At 44.4% G+C, this 18,513-nt stretch overlaps 2 protein-coding genes across 2 annotated transcripts in view; both read right to left on the bottom strand.

Annotated features, from left to right (window-relative positions):
• Positions 1-657: 657 nt before the first annotated feature.
• Positions 658-8,142, bottom strand: LOC133368776 (uncharacterized protein CXorf65 homolog). Its single transcript, XM_061593390.1, has 6 exons — positions 8,118-8,142; positions 6,212-6,298; positions 5,171-5,287; positions 4,377-4,451; positions 2,327-2,425; positions 658-734 (listed from the first exon to the last, which is right to left on the bottom strand). Exons 1-6 carry the CDS (start codon positions 8,140-8,142, stop codon positions 658-660), a joined length of 480 nt encoding a protein of 159 aa, XP_061449374.1.
• A 3,053-nt stretch (positions 8,143-11,195) lies between these two features.
• Positions 11,196-18,513, bottom strand: part of LOC133368775 (uncharacterized) — a 48,945-nt gene continuing 41,627 nt past the window's right edge. The window contains exons 29-31 of the mRNA XM_061593389.1: positions 16,255-16,384; positions 13,127-13,270; positions 11,196-11,396 (exon numbers count right to left, since the gene is read on the bottom strand). Coding sequence (XP_061449373.1) covers positions 11,196-11,396; positions 13,127-13,270; positions 16,255-16,384 — 475 coding nt within the window. The remainder of the gene's footprint in view (positions 11,397-13,126; positions 13,271-16,254; positions 16,385-18,513) is intronic.

Here is an 18,513-nt window from a genome sequence, read left to right as displayed (position 1 = left end):
TTGGCCAATGCTGGTGCAAATTAATCTCTGGCTGCAGAATGGTCATAGTGTTGCCTGGCTCACACAATTGTTCCTATGCTGGTTGAGGCAAAGCAAGAAACGCACAGTAGACAATGCCTTTTATTGAGTTAACTTCAGTCAAACATGTGGATATTGACATAAGAAGTAGTGTTAGGGGACTATTTATGTTTTCACCATGGGCAAATAGTATTAATTTGATGCTTTTAAAGCGCTGGAAGAAAAATGGAAATCAAAATCTTTCCAACAAAGGGATATGAAAATACATAAATGCTGCCATCATCTCTACAATAAATTTATATTTTGAGTTGGGGTTGGGAAACTTGTGGCCCTCCGGATGTTACTGGACTCCAAATCACATCAGCTCTGGCTGGCATAGCCAGTAATCAAGGACAATGAGAGTTGTAGACTAGCAACATCTGGAGGGCTACATGTTCTCCAGATCTATTGTAAGTTGAGACTAAGCTGGCACTTCTACAATAAGTTATATATATTTACTCCAATGTAAGTCCTACAGCATCCAACACTCTCAGGTAAGAGTGCCTAAAACTGCAGCCCTAATCAACATTTGCACAAAGAAGCAGAAAAGATGTATTCCCACAAACTAAGACCGATTCTGACTTCAGATCCAATGAGAAATCAACATTTCCTGCTTTGTTTTGGAGATGAAATGGGTGTCCTTGCTCTACTGCCATGGGGTGAATGATTCCGTAAACCTACAGTGGAAAGAGACAATAATCAAGCAAGCACAGATGTGGCAGCAAACAAGGTGGAAGGAAGAGGTTTATTTCATGTAAATATGGTTATTAACTTGAGAGCTCATAAGTTTATTTTGCCTAAGTTTGGCCTCCAGATGTAAAACAAACGATAAACAATGGGCATTAACTGAGCAATCTTAACTATGGGAAGCCAGTGTAAGTTGGGCCAGCCTATGTTACTGCTATTCCAGACTCTGTTCAGGAGCCTCTGGGAGATGCTATTACTAGCTGAGCTAGCAGGTAAGTGCGGGCCCAAATTTCAAAGACTGAGCCCTAGGTCCCACGAGCAAATTGAATAGGGTTTGGAATAGGTGAAAGTCTTTCCTTGACCCATTCTGCCACACCCCTGGAATGCCCTTTTTGGGGGACTTATACTGACATAAATTATGCCAGCTGAGCCCAAGTTGAGCTGGGAGAGGGACTTACACTGGCTTATCTTCGGCTGAGCTGGGATGAGAGACATGGGCCAGTGCAGGCCCAGCTGGCATTTGGCTGAACCAGGAAAGCCCAAGATCTGCCAAATTCAAACTCTCTCATCTTGACAGAATTTGGGTTTGGACTGCGATGGAATAGGAATTAAATAATGGCATTAAGGTGATAGGAGTAACCCGGTTTAACCTGTCTTGATCATGTTGGGGGGCAACCAAACCATTAATCACTGAGTATGTTAAGCCATTCACCTGAGGCACACTGAAGTGCCTGGCTCCTCTCTCCACCCTTCTTTGGACAATGAAAAGACATGTAGTCTTCAGAGAAAGAAGCAAGTAGCCAGGCAACTGGGCACCCAGTTGCCCAGCAGTCAGGGGAGTCAGATAAGATGAGAAGTGACAGGGACAACTGCAATAAGAGCTATGGGTTTTTTGGGGGAGGAGAGAAATATACAATTTTATGTACTGGAGAAGGTAGAAGCAAACCTAAAGTGATCATCAGCATCAACACTTTCAGCACACTGGCTACCTGTTTGTTTCTGGGTCACATTTAAGCTGGTGACATTGGCCTTTAAAAGCCTATAACAGTTTGGGACCAGGGTATCTAAAGGACCATCTATACTCTTATGTACCTTCCAAACTTTAAGATCAGCATCAAAGGCCCTACTCTTTGTTCCACTTGTCCAACCTTAGGGACAGGACCTTCTCTATGGTGGCCCCATAACTCTGGGATGCCATCCCCTGGGAAATTCATATGGATTCGGTTACATTTTAGAAAAACCCTAAAACCTTTTTATAAATTCCAGCTCACATATGGGTGATTAGGGTGAAATCCAATAAATAATAATGATAGAGCAGAATTCATTTTTTAATTTGAAATATTAAATTGTGTGTCCTTCAAGCATGAGCTACTTGTTTTGAAATTTATATCGTTTGGCTCCAATAAGTAAATGAAGCTGATTATGAAATATTTGTAAATACCCTTCTGGAGATGCGAGTTAACCTCACTTGGCTCAAAACAAAAAAAAATGTTTTGTTGCACCTGCCCATATGACAGCCATCAAAACTAACTCACAAAATGTGTAATAAACAGGGGATTCTCTTTCATAACCATGAGCTCACCTTCGACAGCTGGGATATCCAAGGTTGCTTTTTTGAGGGTCTTTCTGGATTTTACCCTTGGAGAGGGGGTCTTGTGGTCTTGCCAACTCTCTAGTTTAGCTTCAGGCAGAAGAAATATATAACTCACTGGAACAAGGGTCAATATTAATTGGTTCAACAGGACAATGAAGAAACAAGGTAAGGATTGCTTATAAGGGACCAGTCTTACGCCCCCTGGGAGGACAGCTGAGGTTTCAGACAATGCTGCAGCTGTCTCTCTCCAGTGGCGGAGAAAGAGGTCTGCCACCAGAAGTCTCTGCAGTGCAGCAATGGAAAGCTCCAGTGCCATTGCTGTTCCGACAGCAGTACTCAGATCTGCTGGGGCTTGGAATAGGGTATGTGGGGGAAGGCTGTGGCTCTGCAAGACTCCATACCCCCCTCTTTCCCCCAACACGCCCTTCAAAAAGTCCTACACTAGCCCAGGAGCTGGAGAGGTATTTCCCTTCCATTTGCAGCCAAGGGAGAAAAGGCAGCAACAAAAAAGCAAAGGCCCATCTAGCCCAGGACTGTGCTCTCACAGTGGCCAGTAAGATGTCTAGAGGGCTTGAGTGACACAGCACTCTCCCTACCCCTCCCCAGCTGTTTTTTTTTTTAAATTGTCAAATCTACATAACTTTTAAATATTAGGATGGCATATTAGTCATGCTTATACTGCACACAGCCCCCTGGGAAAGTAAAGGTTTAGGCAGCTCAACTTAAAATAAAAAAATATAAAAGGTGCACACAAAAGTTACATTCACATACGGAATAAGAGTACTTCACACCTTCTGAATTGCTTCTTAAAGCGGAGGATCCAAAAAAGGAACGTGTTCATGCAGAGGATGGAGTCCACTTGTACAAACTGGATCTTTGCTTGTCTTTTTACAGATCTAGTTCTCAGCACCAAAGAGGCAAACCACTTTTCAGAATAGTCCTTAGTCGCCTTCTTTCATGTTATGGAAATATGCAGAGATCCTCAGTGGTCTGAGCTGCGTGTGTGCCAGTGTGTGTATTTACCTAAGAAGCAGGCTTTTACCCTGCACTGAGATCACTGAGAGTTAAGACTTCGTAAAATAAGAAAAGCTACCTTATTTATGGAAATGCATAGTAGATAGGAAAGGCATACCTAGTTCTAACTAACTAAGTTGGAGGTGCAATGCCCAGACTTGGGTCTTGCCCTCATGGCTCAGGAGAGTTAAGACAGAGATGTCTCCTCTCTCCTTGGACAGTCGAAGAAGAAGACAAAGGAAGGAGGGGCAGGTCAGCTTCCCTGAGCATATCCGTTTACAATGGAAGTTAGGCAGAGAGCACAGGTAAAGGTAGGCCAGCCTAGCCAGCTGGAGGACCCTAACTCTATCTTCCTTCTGGAATACAAACAAAAGAACCCATACAGGAGTTGCTCTTGCCCCACTTCCAACACTGAGCAGGGGAATAGATTAGATCAAGGGAGGGAAACCGGAGGCCATCCTTATGTTGCTGGACTATACTTCCAATCATCCCTAACCATTGTCCATGATGATTGGGGCTGATGCGAGTTGTGGTTGTTGCTCTTTCTCCACTTCCAACATTTAAGACCCAGCAAATAAATCACACTGGCTGACCTTGAAGTATACTTAGACACCAATGAGATTTCCAAAGAAAGGATGGATTACCTTTGTCCCCCAGAGACCATTTTTGCCTGTGCTGTCAACCCAAATGTGCTTGACAACATCAAATGACCTTGAGAAAAAAATATTTATTCAGAGGAGGTAGAATTTTTCTGAGCAGTAACCATTGGCCCAATCCCCATGTATATTGATTAAGCCCTAACTCTGAAAATTGACTTGTCTCTTCGGCACAGGGAACTGCATTTTTGGCCAGAAGCATTTCCAAATGAACGGTTCATTAGAACAGGATCATCTAGGGCTGGTTTCTTTCATTGGTAGTGCACACAGTTTTCCATCCCTAGACTTTGATGGTGGTCCTGACTAGCAGTACATTTGGAAATACTTTCTAAATTCCATAGATAAATGGAAATGAATCATTCACCCACCTAGGAATTTAGGATTAATGATACAATCATCTTTCAATAGAGGTTTAAATTCTATCACTGAAGGCCTTTCACCTCCTGAAAAGGGCAAAGGAGAGAAACAATTAGTATGAAGGTGGGATGGTATGCCTGTCTAGTGATCAGAATACTGTGAAAGAGTTAAACTAGATGGGAAAGACATCTGCATGAGACATTGGGGAACTGTTTTCAATTAGATTCAAGGCTAGGGTTGTAGCTCTAGGCACAATCTATTGGAAGCAAGTCTCGTTAATTTCAGGGTAGTCTCACTTCCAAGTACGCCTGCTTGAAGAATTTGATTTCCATGAATTCCGATGTGAATTGACCTGATTTGCACCCTTCTGGAATAAGGTGTAGATCGGAACATAATGATCCTTTGTATTTCACACCTCTCTGAATTTTGCAATACAGTTCTTGGCTCAAAAATGAGTTTTAAAATGTGCATTTTGGGGGGATAAAATAAGTTAAGAAATACATGCATTGAGAAAACACATATGGAGAACTGTAAGCTATAGGCTATCAAGGACACCCTCATGTTCTTGTGAAGTGTTTCAGGGCCCAACGTAGAAGAACTGATTTTGCTTATCAGCAAAACTGTGCATTTGTGGGCATACCTTTACACATGATACATAGTGTTGAATCCAGCTTGCATAAATTATCCTGAGAATTGAATTTGGGCTTCCTTGAGTTTAGGTTTATGCTGTGCATGTGTGAATGTGTGGGGTGAACATCATACACACAACCTGTGGCAGTCTAGAGATTTGGTGTGAAGAACCTACTTGCAACACCAAGGAGCACATAGGTCTCTCGCTCTCCCAGAAGCTCAGCTGCAGAGCGGTGTTTGTTTTGGAGTAAATTCTTTACCTGGCCACTCTCATCTGCTAACTCTACCTCATCTGAAACACATAATTTAAAAGCAGGCAATGTTATGTATTTACTTGTTATCTCTGTGCATGGCATTTCACAAAATATAAGAGAACACATTCCTGCCCCAGGGGGCCTAACAATCTATAATTAAACACAGGGGACATGCCCCCCTCCAGTTCAGTTTGCTAGTTACAAGCGTTAGTGCTTTACTCCCAACAGTCTGATGATGACCAGGGTGGGAAAGCATGGAGGAACAGGCTGCTATCTGTCTACACATGGTGCTAGGCTTGAGGCCTAGGTCCATACCTCCCTGCACAAAACTTTGGAGTGCTGTTTTGACCACTGATTGGTCCACTCTACTGCTCTTTGCCCAGTGCACAAAGGCTTACAAACCCACATCATCAAAGGGCGATTAGAAGAAAGTATGGTGTGAATAATATGCATAAACTGGTTCAAGTAGCCTAGGATAGTAAGGACCTCCCACTCAGATGCCATCTTGCTAATCAGAGCCACTCCCAATTTGAAAGCCACTCTGGCTGGGCAGGAACCAAGGCCCCTCTGTAGTCAGGCCAGTAGGGTATGACTAAGATGACTGCACTTGGTCTTCTCTGACTTTCTGAAGCACCCTGGCCAGGTTTGTTATTGGTAGAAAAGCATAAAGGAGCCTCTCTGTGCCCTATGACAGGGACCATGAGTAGGACCTCAAGGTCTTTTTGTTTAATGGAGAGCCAAAGGGGTCCAGAATGGGGAGATGGAATGTGTCGGAGCACTGAATGCTGTCACTTTAAGGTTCCATACACGAGGACTGGACAAAAGCCTCTGCTGGATCAAGGTGCCTTCTGTCAGTGGAGGGACACCCCTGGATACTTCCCACTGAAAACAAAATCTTAATGAAGTATGGATATATAAAAAAACCACACAAATACACAAAATATTTCAGCTGCCTTACCTACCTTCATTCTCACAGCCACAGCGGTGTTTGATGCCATCTAGTAGACGCTGGACTTTGCAGTGAATGTTAAAAATGTCTGCCCTGTTTTCTATGAAGGAAAACAAATGCAAAAGTAATATTAAGGTCATTTAAAAATATTATTTAATTTAAAGACATTTTTATCCCACCTTTCTGCAAAACATCTCCCAAAGTAGCTGACAACAATCAATGTCAAACATGTGCAATGATAAAACCAAGTAATGCAGCTGTTATTCATGCTATTGTGACTTCTAAGTTAGACTCATGTAATGCATTATATGTTGGGAAGGGGGAGAGAGTTGATTCAGTTCACGTTTAAAGGTGAATCTCTCAACTTTGCATTTTCGAAAACAATATCAGCCCCCAAACACAGCCATCCTTCAGCATTTTGCAATGCAGTTCTTCAACCAAACAATGCTTGTAAAAATGCATATATTAGAGGAAATTGTGCATAAGAATGAATATATTAGTGGATATAACATACAGAAATGCACTGTACAGCTGCACTGTATTAGGGAATATTGGTTGTAAAAATGTATACGTTAGTAGAGGCTTTTCTTCTGGTGCCCCCTGCAATCAGAGCTGCAGTAGTGACCAAGGATTGGGTCTTCTCAGTGGTGACATTCTGAATACTGAATAGTCTTCCCCCCAAAGGCTTGCCTGGCTCTTTGTTGACATTTGTTGACAACGACTTAAAAAAATTCTTATCAGGCATTTTAACTGGTAGCTTTAAATTCTGGTGGTGTTTTATTGGTTTTGCACGGTTTATTGTTTTTATTGCAGCTGCAGTTTATGCAAGCCAACTTTTGTTCACACAGTGGGGCTTCCCCTTCCTCCTGCAGCCTCCTTTGCCCTCACTCCACCCTCTTAAAATAAAGAAATAATTAAGGCAAGTAGCATTTTCCCCAGCCCTAAACCTAAAGTAGTCTAACACAACAATTCTGTTCTCACAATAAACCTGGCGGCAGGGGACGGGGAGAGATGCACTAGGAGGGAAGGGTAAAAGACACCACATGGAAAATACAAAACCTGGAAAACCAGTAGATGTGTCCACAGCGTTCCTAGTCAGGAACGCTTTCCGACCACAGCACACCAATCAGGGACTGCTATGCTGTGGTTGCCTACCAGGGGATGGATCTGTGAGTTTGGCTCTCTCAGTTTCTCATCTTTCTAATCTTAAATTTGGTTCTCCACATTTCTGCAGCAATTTGCATTTTTTAAAAATTCTTCAGCATTTTAATGCTAATTTCTCCTCATAAATGCATTTTTGTATGCAGTTTTGACTAATGTACACATTTCTTTACAGGCTATTCATCCTTATATAATGCATTGTTGTATGCCATTTTCAGCAATATACTATATTCATTTTGTGCACCCTTTCCCCCAATATATTCATTTTTGTAAACATTGCTTGGTTGGAGAAGTACATCGCAAAATTCGGATAAGTGCAAATTTTGGAGGATGGCTGTGTTTTGGTTCTCATAGTGTTTCGGAAAATGCAAATCTGATAAATTCAGCTTTAAATGCAAACTGAATCAAATGTATCCCCCATCCCTATTGCCTATATGCAACATCAACATGGAGGGTGCCAACCCACACAGGATGAGAGAGGCACATGCCCATCATGTCACCACACCCCAACACATGAGAAATGCAGTGAACTAATTATCAGCCATAAGGCCCAACAAGATCCCATGCACGATTCATTGAACAACAGCTATTGGGAATGGGGCAGATTTGAACCAGTGACCTACTGTGTTTGCCTGTGCCCTGTGTGCAAATTGTACCATGGAGTATCCTTACATGTTGCTGCTCCTTGGACTAATCAGATTCTGAATGGGCGTGTTATAACACAACAAGAAATTCAAGGCCAGAAGAATGTCACTTACCTCCATGAAGCACAGTGATAAACATTTCTCTTGAAAACCTGAAAGGTGGGGGGAGGAAAATGAGAGATGAGCCTTGAGGTCAATATATAAAAAGATGGAGTTTATTTATGCCAATTAAGCAAAGCATGAGAACCAGCCTCAGGAAAGGCCCAGGAACTGGGAGCAGGGAGATGGAGGAATTTTGCTGCCTTTCACATTGAGTTCCTGGGAATTCTCCTTTCCTGTCTCTACCATGGAGCTTTTTTCATCTGGAGGGCCACATTTCCTCTTAGCCAATCCTCTGGGGGCTGCATACCAGTGATGGACATAGTCAACCTGCTCATCCACCCACAGGCATACGCTCACTCACTCACTCCCCTCTTAGCAGTTAGGACTGAAAAGAAGAATCTGCTATGTGGTCATCACTACTTATATGCCAGTTCCCTTTCAACACAAGAACTCGCGGTGGGTCGCAATCTAAATTCCATAAAATAATGTAATGTAATAGGAGAACAGGGATGGAAGGATCTGTCAATTTCAGTTCTCCCAGTTCCAATCTAAGATTCAGTTCTCCAAATTTCTGCAGCGATTTGTGATTTTTTAAAATAAAAATTCCTCATGAAAATTCTTCAGCATTTTAGTGCAAATTACTCCTAATAAAGGCAGTTTTGACAAATATACACATCTGCAAGCAATTTCTCCTAATATAATGGATTTGTATGTTATTTTCATGAATATATTCATTTTTAATGGACACTTTCCACTAATATATGCATTTTTTAAAAAAATTGTTGGGTTGGAGAACTGCATTGCAAAATTCAAATAAGTGCGAATTCCAAAGGATGTCTGTGTTTTGGTTCTCATATTGTTTCAGGAAGTGCCAATTTGATAAATTCAGCTTAAATGTGAATGGAATCACATTCCCCACCCCACCCCTACAGGAGAACCCAAAAATGCCTGCTGACCTGAGCCACCACTGACTGCATGCTTTCAAGATGATGTTACAAAGGCAGCCTGATCAGTAACCCCCCAGGGAAACATAGGATGGTCAGGCACAAATTGCCACTTTGTCTCCTCAATTCTGTATAAGCAGAATTTCAAGCAGCCTGCTACTTACAGGCAGCGAAACGGAGTACATATGTCCTGGTTGCTGGGTGCAGCCTGAGTTTGTTTCCCTCTCCATGGGTGACACATTGCCCTACCAAGAGGGCTGGTAAACAGCAGCAGGGCCAACAAAAAGCCTCCTTCATACCAGTTGTGTATTACCTCATGAGCAAAGGACCCGCCTGCTGCGTTGCTGAGCTGGCCCCCAGGTGGACAGGTTTCTCCTTACTGTACCTTTACCTGGACAAAGAACTGAGGAATACTAGGATACAGGAAGTCCTTGGTTACCTGAATGGATCTGGAATCACACTTTTCAAACATAAAACGTGACAAGCCCTTTTAATCCCAGCAGTGTCTCCTTTGTCAGCTGTCAGACACTCAAAGTGACAATTTGTGATACCTGTTGCTGGAGCAAGCAGCATGCATTTTGCCCACTGGAAATGTGAATCGCACAACCGCAATCCCAATTCCTCTCACGTTTTGACATGACAATTTTTCAAGCAAGCTGCCTAACATGCAATGTAAGTAGTTTTGCATTTTTATTTCTTTTGGAAATTAACGCTTCTGCTCAACTTTACAACTTTCAAACATAATGCACACCTTTTTCAAATACAGCCCATAGATTAGCAGTTATAACATGGATTCTGCAACCTCTTAGGTGCCCACCCTGGTATATGCCAGATTAACTGCCATTTTGTGCTACTGTAAACAAAACCACTCTATTTCTTGAACATTCCATACATATCAATTCCTTACACGTTCTCTCTCACGCAAAGTTATTCTCAGCCAGAACTACTGTTCATTTTTGCCATTTTTGCTGTTATGAGCAATCCTTGCTTTCAGCCTTTTCCTTTGAAAAATGTTATCTATACTGTTATGGGTTTGGAGGATGAAATAGATGATTTCTATGAGTCCCCTTCCAGCCTCTCACTTAGAACCCTGCACCTGGAGGTGGGCTCTGCAGCGGAGAAACCTGCTCCACTGGTCAGATGAATCCCTTCAGTTAGTCTAATAGTGGCCGGGTGAGCTAATGGGTCTATCAAGTGACCATTAACTGGCAAATGGGACACGGAGATGTTATTGAAACTCTTCAGGAGACCCCCCCCTTCCTGGGGAAAAGAGGGTTTGTGTTTTTAGTTGAGAGAGAGAAAAAGCTGGGAGCTGGAGACACACGGAGAGGCTCGCTCCCTGCACCATAGCTTTAGGATGCCTCCTGTAAGCCTGATGGAAAAGCAAGATCTACTGGACTGCTGATGCTTTGAACCCCCTCCATTTTAAGCTCAGGTTGGAATGTGTGTAAATAAATAAACCGTAGTTCATAAAAACACCACAGACTCCACTGACCTTCTTTCCAAGGAAACCAAACCCTGGACAAGTGCAGAGACCCCTGGAGATCTCTCACCACTTGGAGACTGAGGTGGTGCACAACAATACTTATTTAAAGTTGACAAGTACAGAGCATCTGGGAAATCATGTGAACATCAGATCTTAACTATGTCATCACATTATGCCTATGCGTCCCTTGATTTGTGGTCTTGGCCTATGTGACACTGCTCACCACACAATAGTGATGTATCCATTGAGCATGTAAGTTTCTTTCCAAGAGGCTGTTTCAGAAGGAAAGGGAGGTGGCCGGCACACTGCTGAACTTTTAGAAGGTACAAAAGGGGGGGGAGTAAAGAAATCTCTTAACTGCCACTATAAGTTAGTTCTCTCCCCCCAATTTTGTTTAGAAAGTAAGAAGCTCCCCCCAATTACCACTGTAATGCCCCTCCCCTGAAACAATTTGAATTGTGGTACCCCAAACAGCTGCCCCCCATATTTGCTACTAGGAGGGTGTCTATTTTGATTCACTCCTACTGTATACTTGAAGCCCCAAGAGAAGTATTTGAGCAAAGTTAAGTATTTGAGTTAGATGTTTGAGCAAAGGGCCGATCACCCTAGCAAGAATTAAACACAATCACCCAAACACTTTTTGCTGGTGTGCAGTTTAGGTCAGTCCTCCCTCAGACACTGAGTTTGGCAACCACTACGGATTTTCAGATAACGATCCAGTTCCAGTTCAATGTCTTTGATTCTCCGTGCAATGAAACTCCTCTTAATTTCCAGCAATAAACATTGATCTCTCTTGGCAGCCCAAGTCTCAAGGTGTTCTGAAAAGTGCTGTGCTTCCTCTCCCAAAAGACCACCTGGAGACTGTATAAGAGATGGGGTGGGGGAGGAAAGGGGAGAAGAAAGGCAGAATAAAGTCACTGAGTTCTGGGGCATCACTGGAGCAGTGGATGAGACGAGATCCTGAAAACCAGGATGCTCTGGGTTCTCATTGATATTTTGCTACCAGCAAGGAACAAACTACATTATGTGTCCGCCTTCCTCCAGATCTGATGCCTTGTAAAGCACCTGTTTCAAGTTAAAGAGTATCATATAAGGCTGTAAACGCATTAGTTGCCAGTTCAAAGTGTTTCCATCAGCCACACCTGGAGCGGGATCAGGTTGATGTGCCGATCAGTTGCAAAATCTCTTTGAAGCTGAATTAAAATAAAACACACACTCAAGCGGCTCCTGCCAGGTTTTACAGTAAAAAAGGGGCAGGGTTTGACTAGCATCATGTGCCCCCATTGTCAGGAGAGAGGTGGAGATGCACTGGAACCGGCAGACCAGTGAGCGTGTCTCTACCCTTCATGTGGTTGACGAGTATTATATAAATGTAAGCCAGCCTTTCCCAATTGGATGCCCTCCAGATGGCTGGAGCTGATGGTAGTTGTAGTCCAAAACATCGGAAGGACATCAGGTTGGAGAAAGCTGATGTAAACCGATTATCAGGTATGATCCACTAGATCAGGAGAATGAGCAGGTGCCAGCTGCTCAGCCCAGCTCCCTTGCCTGAAAGGTCATCAGTGAGCCCCACTCGTTCGCCCACTGGGGAAGACCCAGTGGAAGCATCAAAAAGAAAGGAAGAAAGCTATAGCCCTAGGCCTAATTCCTAGAGAGAGAAGAAAATGGGTGAAAGGAGGAAAGAAATATAAGAAGGTGATCCCACACCACAGTTGGCTATGTCTCAATAGAAAGAAGGGTGCCCACCCTTGCACTAGATATAGCATTGGGTGGGGTTTCTGGAGACCTGCATTCACATCAAGGCTTTAGTGGCTCACCCATTCAGACTGCACGTGGCAACCCTATCTGCCATGTACGTGAAGAGGAAATGCCCATCTCCAGGCAGGAACATAGCACATTTCCCGTACTCCCAGAGAATCATGGGAACTATCATTTGCTAAGGGTGCTGGGAACTGTAGTTCTGTGAGAGGCAAATTACAGTTCTAAGAACTTTTTTATAGGAGAGAGTGCTTTACATGTATGGTGCATGTGCAGTCATGCACTAGGCACTCAAGGACATTAATTTACAGCTCCCTGGTGTTTGTTCGCCACAAATCCCGGAGTGTTTGGAGAGATGTGCCTTTGCTTTCCAATGTTTAGCACTGTGGACACTGGGATCCATGCAGCAAGCATGCTTGCCACGTAATGTGTGATCAGAGTTTGAGAGAGAAATGAGAAGTCATGACCCCTTAATTCATGCCTCATCTTTAACTTGATACCCTGCTTTGTGGAGTTATAGTGGTGAAGTAGGGTTGTTAACAGAAGAAGTACGGTTGGTGGCTCCAAGTCAGTGGGACAGTGGAACCTGCTCTTGGTTTTAGTCCACACTTTCATGGAGCTATCTGAGGTTTTCAGGTTTCAGCACCTTGGTCAGCTCCTTGAAAGTTCAGACTCGGACCCGGAGCAGATTCCACTGGCCCACTGACATGGAGCCACCAGCCACCACTGGTTGTTAAGCATCCTGTACGCTAGGAGTACTGTGAAGGCATATTCACAGAATGGCTAATTACATCATTGCCCCCCCATGCAATGAAATGAAGGAATGTACATACAGCAAATGAGACTGACTCCTCTTGCGTTCTGAGCTCACGATCCAGTTGTTCCTCCTCCTTCTGGATTGTTAAGACCTCCACTGTGAGCTGGAAGAAGTCCTCATTCAAGCCATCCAGCATCTGCTCCAGCTCTGCAATCTTCACCTAAAAAAACAGACGCCATTAAGGACTTATCCACACGGGGATTTACTGTGTGTTTGCAGCTCCTCCAATATTCTCTTAATTCCCACAGTTTACATGATGTTACCTGCAAACAGAAGCTGTCACACTGTTTCCCCCCCTGTAAATACAGAGTAACCCAACCCACCAAGAATATGACAACCCCCCTCCCCTGAGTTGCATTTTGTTTCCTGTGGTTTATCCAGCAACTTCCGGCAGCTCTTCTCAGCAGAGCAACACCATTATCTTTTATGTTGGTGCCTTGTAGTTTGCGCAAATCTGTAATGCAACACCCTACACATAAAGCAAGAGAATTATATGCTCTGTTCATCCTGGGGCAGTTGCCGCATTTGCCCACTGCTGCTAACTGATCTTCATGCTGTGAGTTTCCGAGGCTGTTCTCCAAAGATGGGATTTGCTTTTTAAAAAATCGCAGCAAACATGACATTAAATTGATGTCTTCGCCTTCTGTTTGCTTTAGTAATGTGACAGAGAAACCGACTACCACGCTCTTTGCTATGGGCGGGGGGAAGGATCAAATACTAGCTAACAGGAGGCGGGAGGCAAAAAGAGAAAGAAGAAGAGAAAGGGGAGCATGGAACCAAAGTATCAGCAGACAAGAGGTGCCTGGTTGTTTGCTTTGCTAGCAAACTGACCAGGTAGGCAGGCGATCTCTCATTTTCTCCCATGGGGGGGGGGAGTGGATCCAAATGTAACCCAACAGGTGGAGAAGGGGGGTTCGGGGGAAGGGATTGATCTCTGATCTGCTGACCTCCTTCCACCCTCCCGGCAAGCTCAGGAAAGGATGTCCAAAGTTAAGATTGCCCTGTAGAGATACTCATTCAGTTCCCTTCCCCAATCATCTTATTTGCAATCCCTCTCTCTCTCTCTCTCTCTCACACACACACACACACCCCTCTCTTTTTCTTTCAGCCACTTCAAAATAACTGTGAAGTTGGTTAATGGATACTGCTGTCTCTTCGTGTTTGTTTGCAACTGAATGCAGAGCCATCAACTTCGCAGCAGGGCTCACTCTCTGCAGGCAAAACAAACTGAAGATACTGTGAGATTGATGGTTCTGCAGATTTGCATTCCATTGCAAATACAAGAAACAGCAACAATGTCTATTCAACTTCAGTATTAATCGTCTTTTCTTTCCCAGGTAGCCTTGGGGCTTTTGGAGGAGGGGGTCAAGGAATATACTGGGCATGCACAGTTCCCTAGCAACCGGAGGGAGCGTAAACACAAAAGCAGAAGGCGGGGCCATTAGGAAACAGCGTGGTTGATCCTATTGTGTGAATGAAAAAAAATTGCAGCTACCATTGAGCAGGAACTGTGAACAGTGCAAATCAATGACAATAGTGAAAGCAGTGTCTTTACTGTGAAGAAATGCTCCCACATGACTAAGCCCTAAGACATCAGTCAGATGCAATAGCAGACAAAGCTCCTCTTTGTGTCTTGAAACAGTTACACAGGAGAATTTCAGCACTTGTAGAAGGTCATCTCCCATTGTTAAAGAGGCAAGAGCAGCTCTTTTACATAACTATTGAGGACACCAGAGCCTGGCCCTCTAATTCATCTGGCCACTCCACACAGAGGCCAAACCTGCAGATTATGGGAAGATCTGTGGATGGCACTGACCTGCGCCTAGGGATGGAGGAGACGTTCGATTCAGTTTGCATTTCAAGGCAAACTTCCCTAATTTGCACTTTCCAAAGCAAGTTGTGAGCTGAAACATGACCATCCTCTGAAAGTGACACTTTCTGAATTTTAAAATGCAGTTCTCAGGCCAAGCAATATGCACAGAAATACATAAAGTGGCATAAAGTGTGCATGTAAATGAGTATGATAGTGAAAGTAACATACAGAAATGCATTACGTGAGAAAAAATGTTTTGCAAATATGTGTATAGTGGAAGAAATCTGCACAAAAATGCTAATGAATTTTAATGAAGACTTTAAAAAAATAATTTGCAAACTGATGTGTACTTGTGGAGAACTGAACCTCAGATTGGAAAAATGAGGAGCTGAAATGGCTATATTTGCTCATCCTCACCTGTGCCCCCTGAGTCTCCCCCACATGATATAGGGGTTTTGTTTTGCTTTTTAAAAACTACCCATGGTGCTATGTCATTATATTTCCCCATCCCTGTGACAATCTATGAAACAGAGCAGAGGGTGGAGAAACAGAAAAGCCACAACATCAAATTATATAGCAGGCAGTGACAATCGGTGGCTCCATGTCAATGGAGGAGTGGAATCCACTCTACGTTTTATTATGAACTTTGAAGGAGCTGTCCAAGGTGCTTCAGCACCTCAGAAGCTCCTTGTAAGTTTGGTCTAAAACCCAGAGCGGATTCCACTGCTCCACTGACATGGAGCCACCAGCCACCACTGATAGCAGGGGTGGCAAACTCTGACCAACAGGCTATACCCCTGACGTCCTCCAATCCCAGTGGGTCATTTTGATAGGTGGGCGGGGCTGTCAGATGCAGCACTTTCCTTTGCCTGTGCTATTGACAATCAAACTGCACAGGCAAAGACTCAGGAGTTTGCAGGTGCTCAGCTGATCGGTGGCACCTGCCAAACCCACATTCAGCAGGAAGCCATGCCTTTACTTGCCCCACACCTGATGATATTAAGTGTAGGGCAGGTGGGCATGGCTTGTGGGAAACAGCCTCATGGGCTAAATCAGGACCCCTGCTGGGCCTTATTAGGCCTGCAGTCTGGAGGCTCCTCAACAGTTACAGTTTCCACAGCTACGTGTTGTTAGAACTGAGTCAGCTTCATCCATGTGATGTGCCGTTTGGGCCTGAGACTTTGCTCTCACTGGACGCCTTTTCAGCCAGAATCAGGGGGACTTTTGCTCACGCTTCTTTTTACCTTTCCTCACAATGGCCAAGTGCCTGCATTGACATGCCACACAGAGACAAATTTTAGGACGTAGCTGGTTTACTTCCAGTGAGATACCTGAAGGCCAGAGGAATCTCCTTGCTGAGTCGTCTTCTCACTGCTGCTGGCTTCTTCCCCATTTTGCTCTGAATTGTCCATTATATCCCGAAGCTCCACTTGCAGCTGAAAACTTTTGTAATGTTGCAACCTGAGATACGTTGGGGGGGGGAAAGGAGAAGCAAGGCCCACTTCCTCATTGCTGCACCTGCCTGCATTCCGAAAGCCAACCCCAACCTCTCTGCCCATGCCTTGACGGGATGAAAGCAGCAGACGGAAAGGGAACAGACCTGGTTAGGGGGCCCTTCTGGACCAAAGTGTCCATGAGGTTCCTAGTACCAACTATAGTAGCTCACCCCTTTATCAGTGGGGAGTGGAGGACAGGATGGGGAAAAGGGATTATACTCCTGGTTATACTCAACCAGTGCTATACACATTTGGGGTGGAGTGCAGCTGCTATTAACTCTTTTAAAAATGGAAAGATACTATGCTTGCACCAGTACTATTTGCAGGATGGGAGTGGGTCTGCTTAAAAGGGAAACGATCTGGTTCCAGAGAACCTAGTGTCATTCAGAAAATCTAGCTTGCCTGGAATGGTTGCTCTGCTTGAGAAGGTCACTGAATAATCACAAGTATCCTTTGGAGCCTGAGACCAAATTAATAATCAAGGAAGAGCAGGACGTGCCCCAGCTGAGAGTGGACATTGCACTTTGGGCCTGGAACGCCCTGAGATTCCCCGTAGCTCAGTGGCAGAGCCCATGCTTTGTGTGCACAAGGTCCCTGGTTCAATCCCCAGCATCTCCAAAGAGGGCCGGGAAAGACCCCTGCCTGAAATCCTAGTAAATGTAGACCACACTGAGCTAGATGGACCAATGGTCTGACTCAGTATAAGGCAGCTTCCTGTGTGCTTATGTTCTTCAGCTCATGGAAGCTCCATCTGGCACAAGCTTCTTCCTGCTTTGCAACAGCTTTAGGGCTGAGCTTTCCTCTCCAGAAAGACTGCATGGCCACTTCTGACTGCCTCTTCTTTTTAAGCAATTGGATAATGTTTATGGCCATCCAAACTCACTAATACAGGGAAGGGAAAGCCAGTCCATGATCCAGCTTTGACGGAGCTCAGTTAGCGTCCAGCTGCTCCAAAGCCAAGTAGGACTGAAAATGGAAGAGGCCAGCGATGTCTCTGAGTGCCTGGGAGGAAAATTCTAACACTAATTTGCATAAGGACAGCTCACTGGAGCAGGTATTGTGATTGGCACAAAGAGGGCTCCTATGCAGGAGTGAAAGCCCAGGGCAACAGCTGCAGACTGATGAGCGGTAGCTGGGGCAACGGGCCAATGATGTCATAATTGTATCAGCCAATGTGAAGTGTTTTCAGGCTACATTGCTGTCCAGGCAAATTTTTAAAATGAATTTTCTTAGAAATATATATCAGCCAGGGCACTGTCCCTTGCTTGTCTAGCTACTAAGCATATAACTGATGCCATTATGGGGGCCCTGACAGTAACATCTGATAATTATGAGAAATCCCCATTGAAAAGAACAGATGTTGTGCAACTGCACTGTCAGGCTGATTTGGTATCAGGACAGGACATTACCCAAGGTCAGAGTCTGATTCATTGCTTGTGATGAAGAGTGGAATACTTTAAATAAATACATGAATACTTTTTAAAAAGCAGCATTTCGCTGCAGGGAGTTTGGTGTTGTCCTCCTTAGCTCCACCTCCATGAGCCAAGTGATTCTTCATAAGCTTATGCTGCTTTCTGTATGCACCTCTGGCATGATACAAATTTGCCTGCACAGACAATCTTCAGTTGTGGCCTGTTGGAAATGGGCTGCCTTCAAGTTGATCCTGACTTATGGCGACCCTATGAATAGGGGTTTCATGGTAAGCGGTATTCAGAGGGAGTTTACCATTGCCTCCCTCTGAGGCTAGTCTCCCCAGCTAGTTAGGGCCTGCTCAGCTTGCCACAGCTGCACAAGCCAGCCCCTTCCTTGTCCGCAACTGCCAGCTGGGGGGCAACTGGGCTCCTTGGGACTATGCAGCTTGCCCATGGCTGTACAGGTGGCAGGGCACATAATCCTGAGCCACTCACTGTGGGGGTGATCTTTAGCTGGCCCTTGACACCCAGGAGATACGAGCGAGGATTTGAACTCACAGACTCTGGACTCCCAGCCAGGCTCTCCTCCCCACTGTGCTATACCAGCTGTTGGCCTATTGGAATTCCTTCTCCCCTCCCCCCCCAAAAAAAGAAGAAGTAGGAAGCCACTGCTGGCAGGATA

The sequence above is a fragment of the Rhineura floridana genome, chromosome 12 (assembly GCF_030035675.1).
Source record: "Rhineura floridana isolate rRhiFlo1 chromosome 12, rRhiFlo1.hap2, whole genome shotgun sequence".
Lineage (NCBI taxonomy): Eukaryota > Metazoa > Chordata > Lepidosauria > Squamata > Rhineuridae > Rhineura > Rhineura floridana.
Note: the sequence above shows the minus strand (reverse complement) of the source record. Positions and strands in the feature narration are given on the sequence as shown.

What these genes read in the sequence shown, in the direction of transcription:
- LOC133368776 (XM_061593390.1), bottom strand. Translation starts at nt 8,142, where the DNA reads ATGTTTATCACTGTGCTTCATGGAG. An exon ending in TATCACTGTGCTTCATGGAG is followed by an intron (nt 6,299 to 8,117) that starts GTAAGTGACATT and finishes TTTCCTTCATAG; the next exon opens with AAAACAGGGCAGACATTTTT. An exon ending in CTGTGGCTGTGAGAATGAAG is followed by an intron (nt 5,288 to 6,211) that starts GTAGGTAAGGCA and finishes TATGTGTTTCAG; the next exon opens with ATGAGGTAGAGTTAGCAGAT.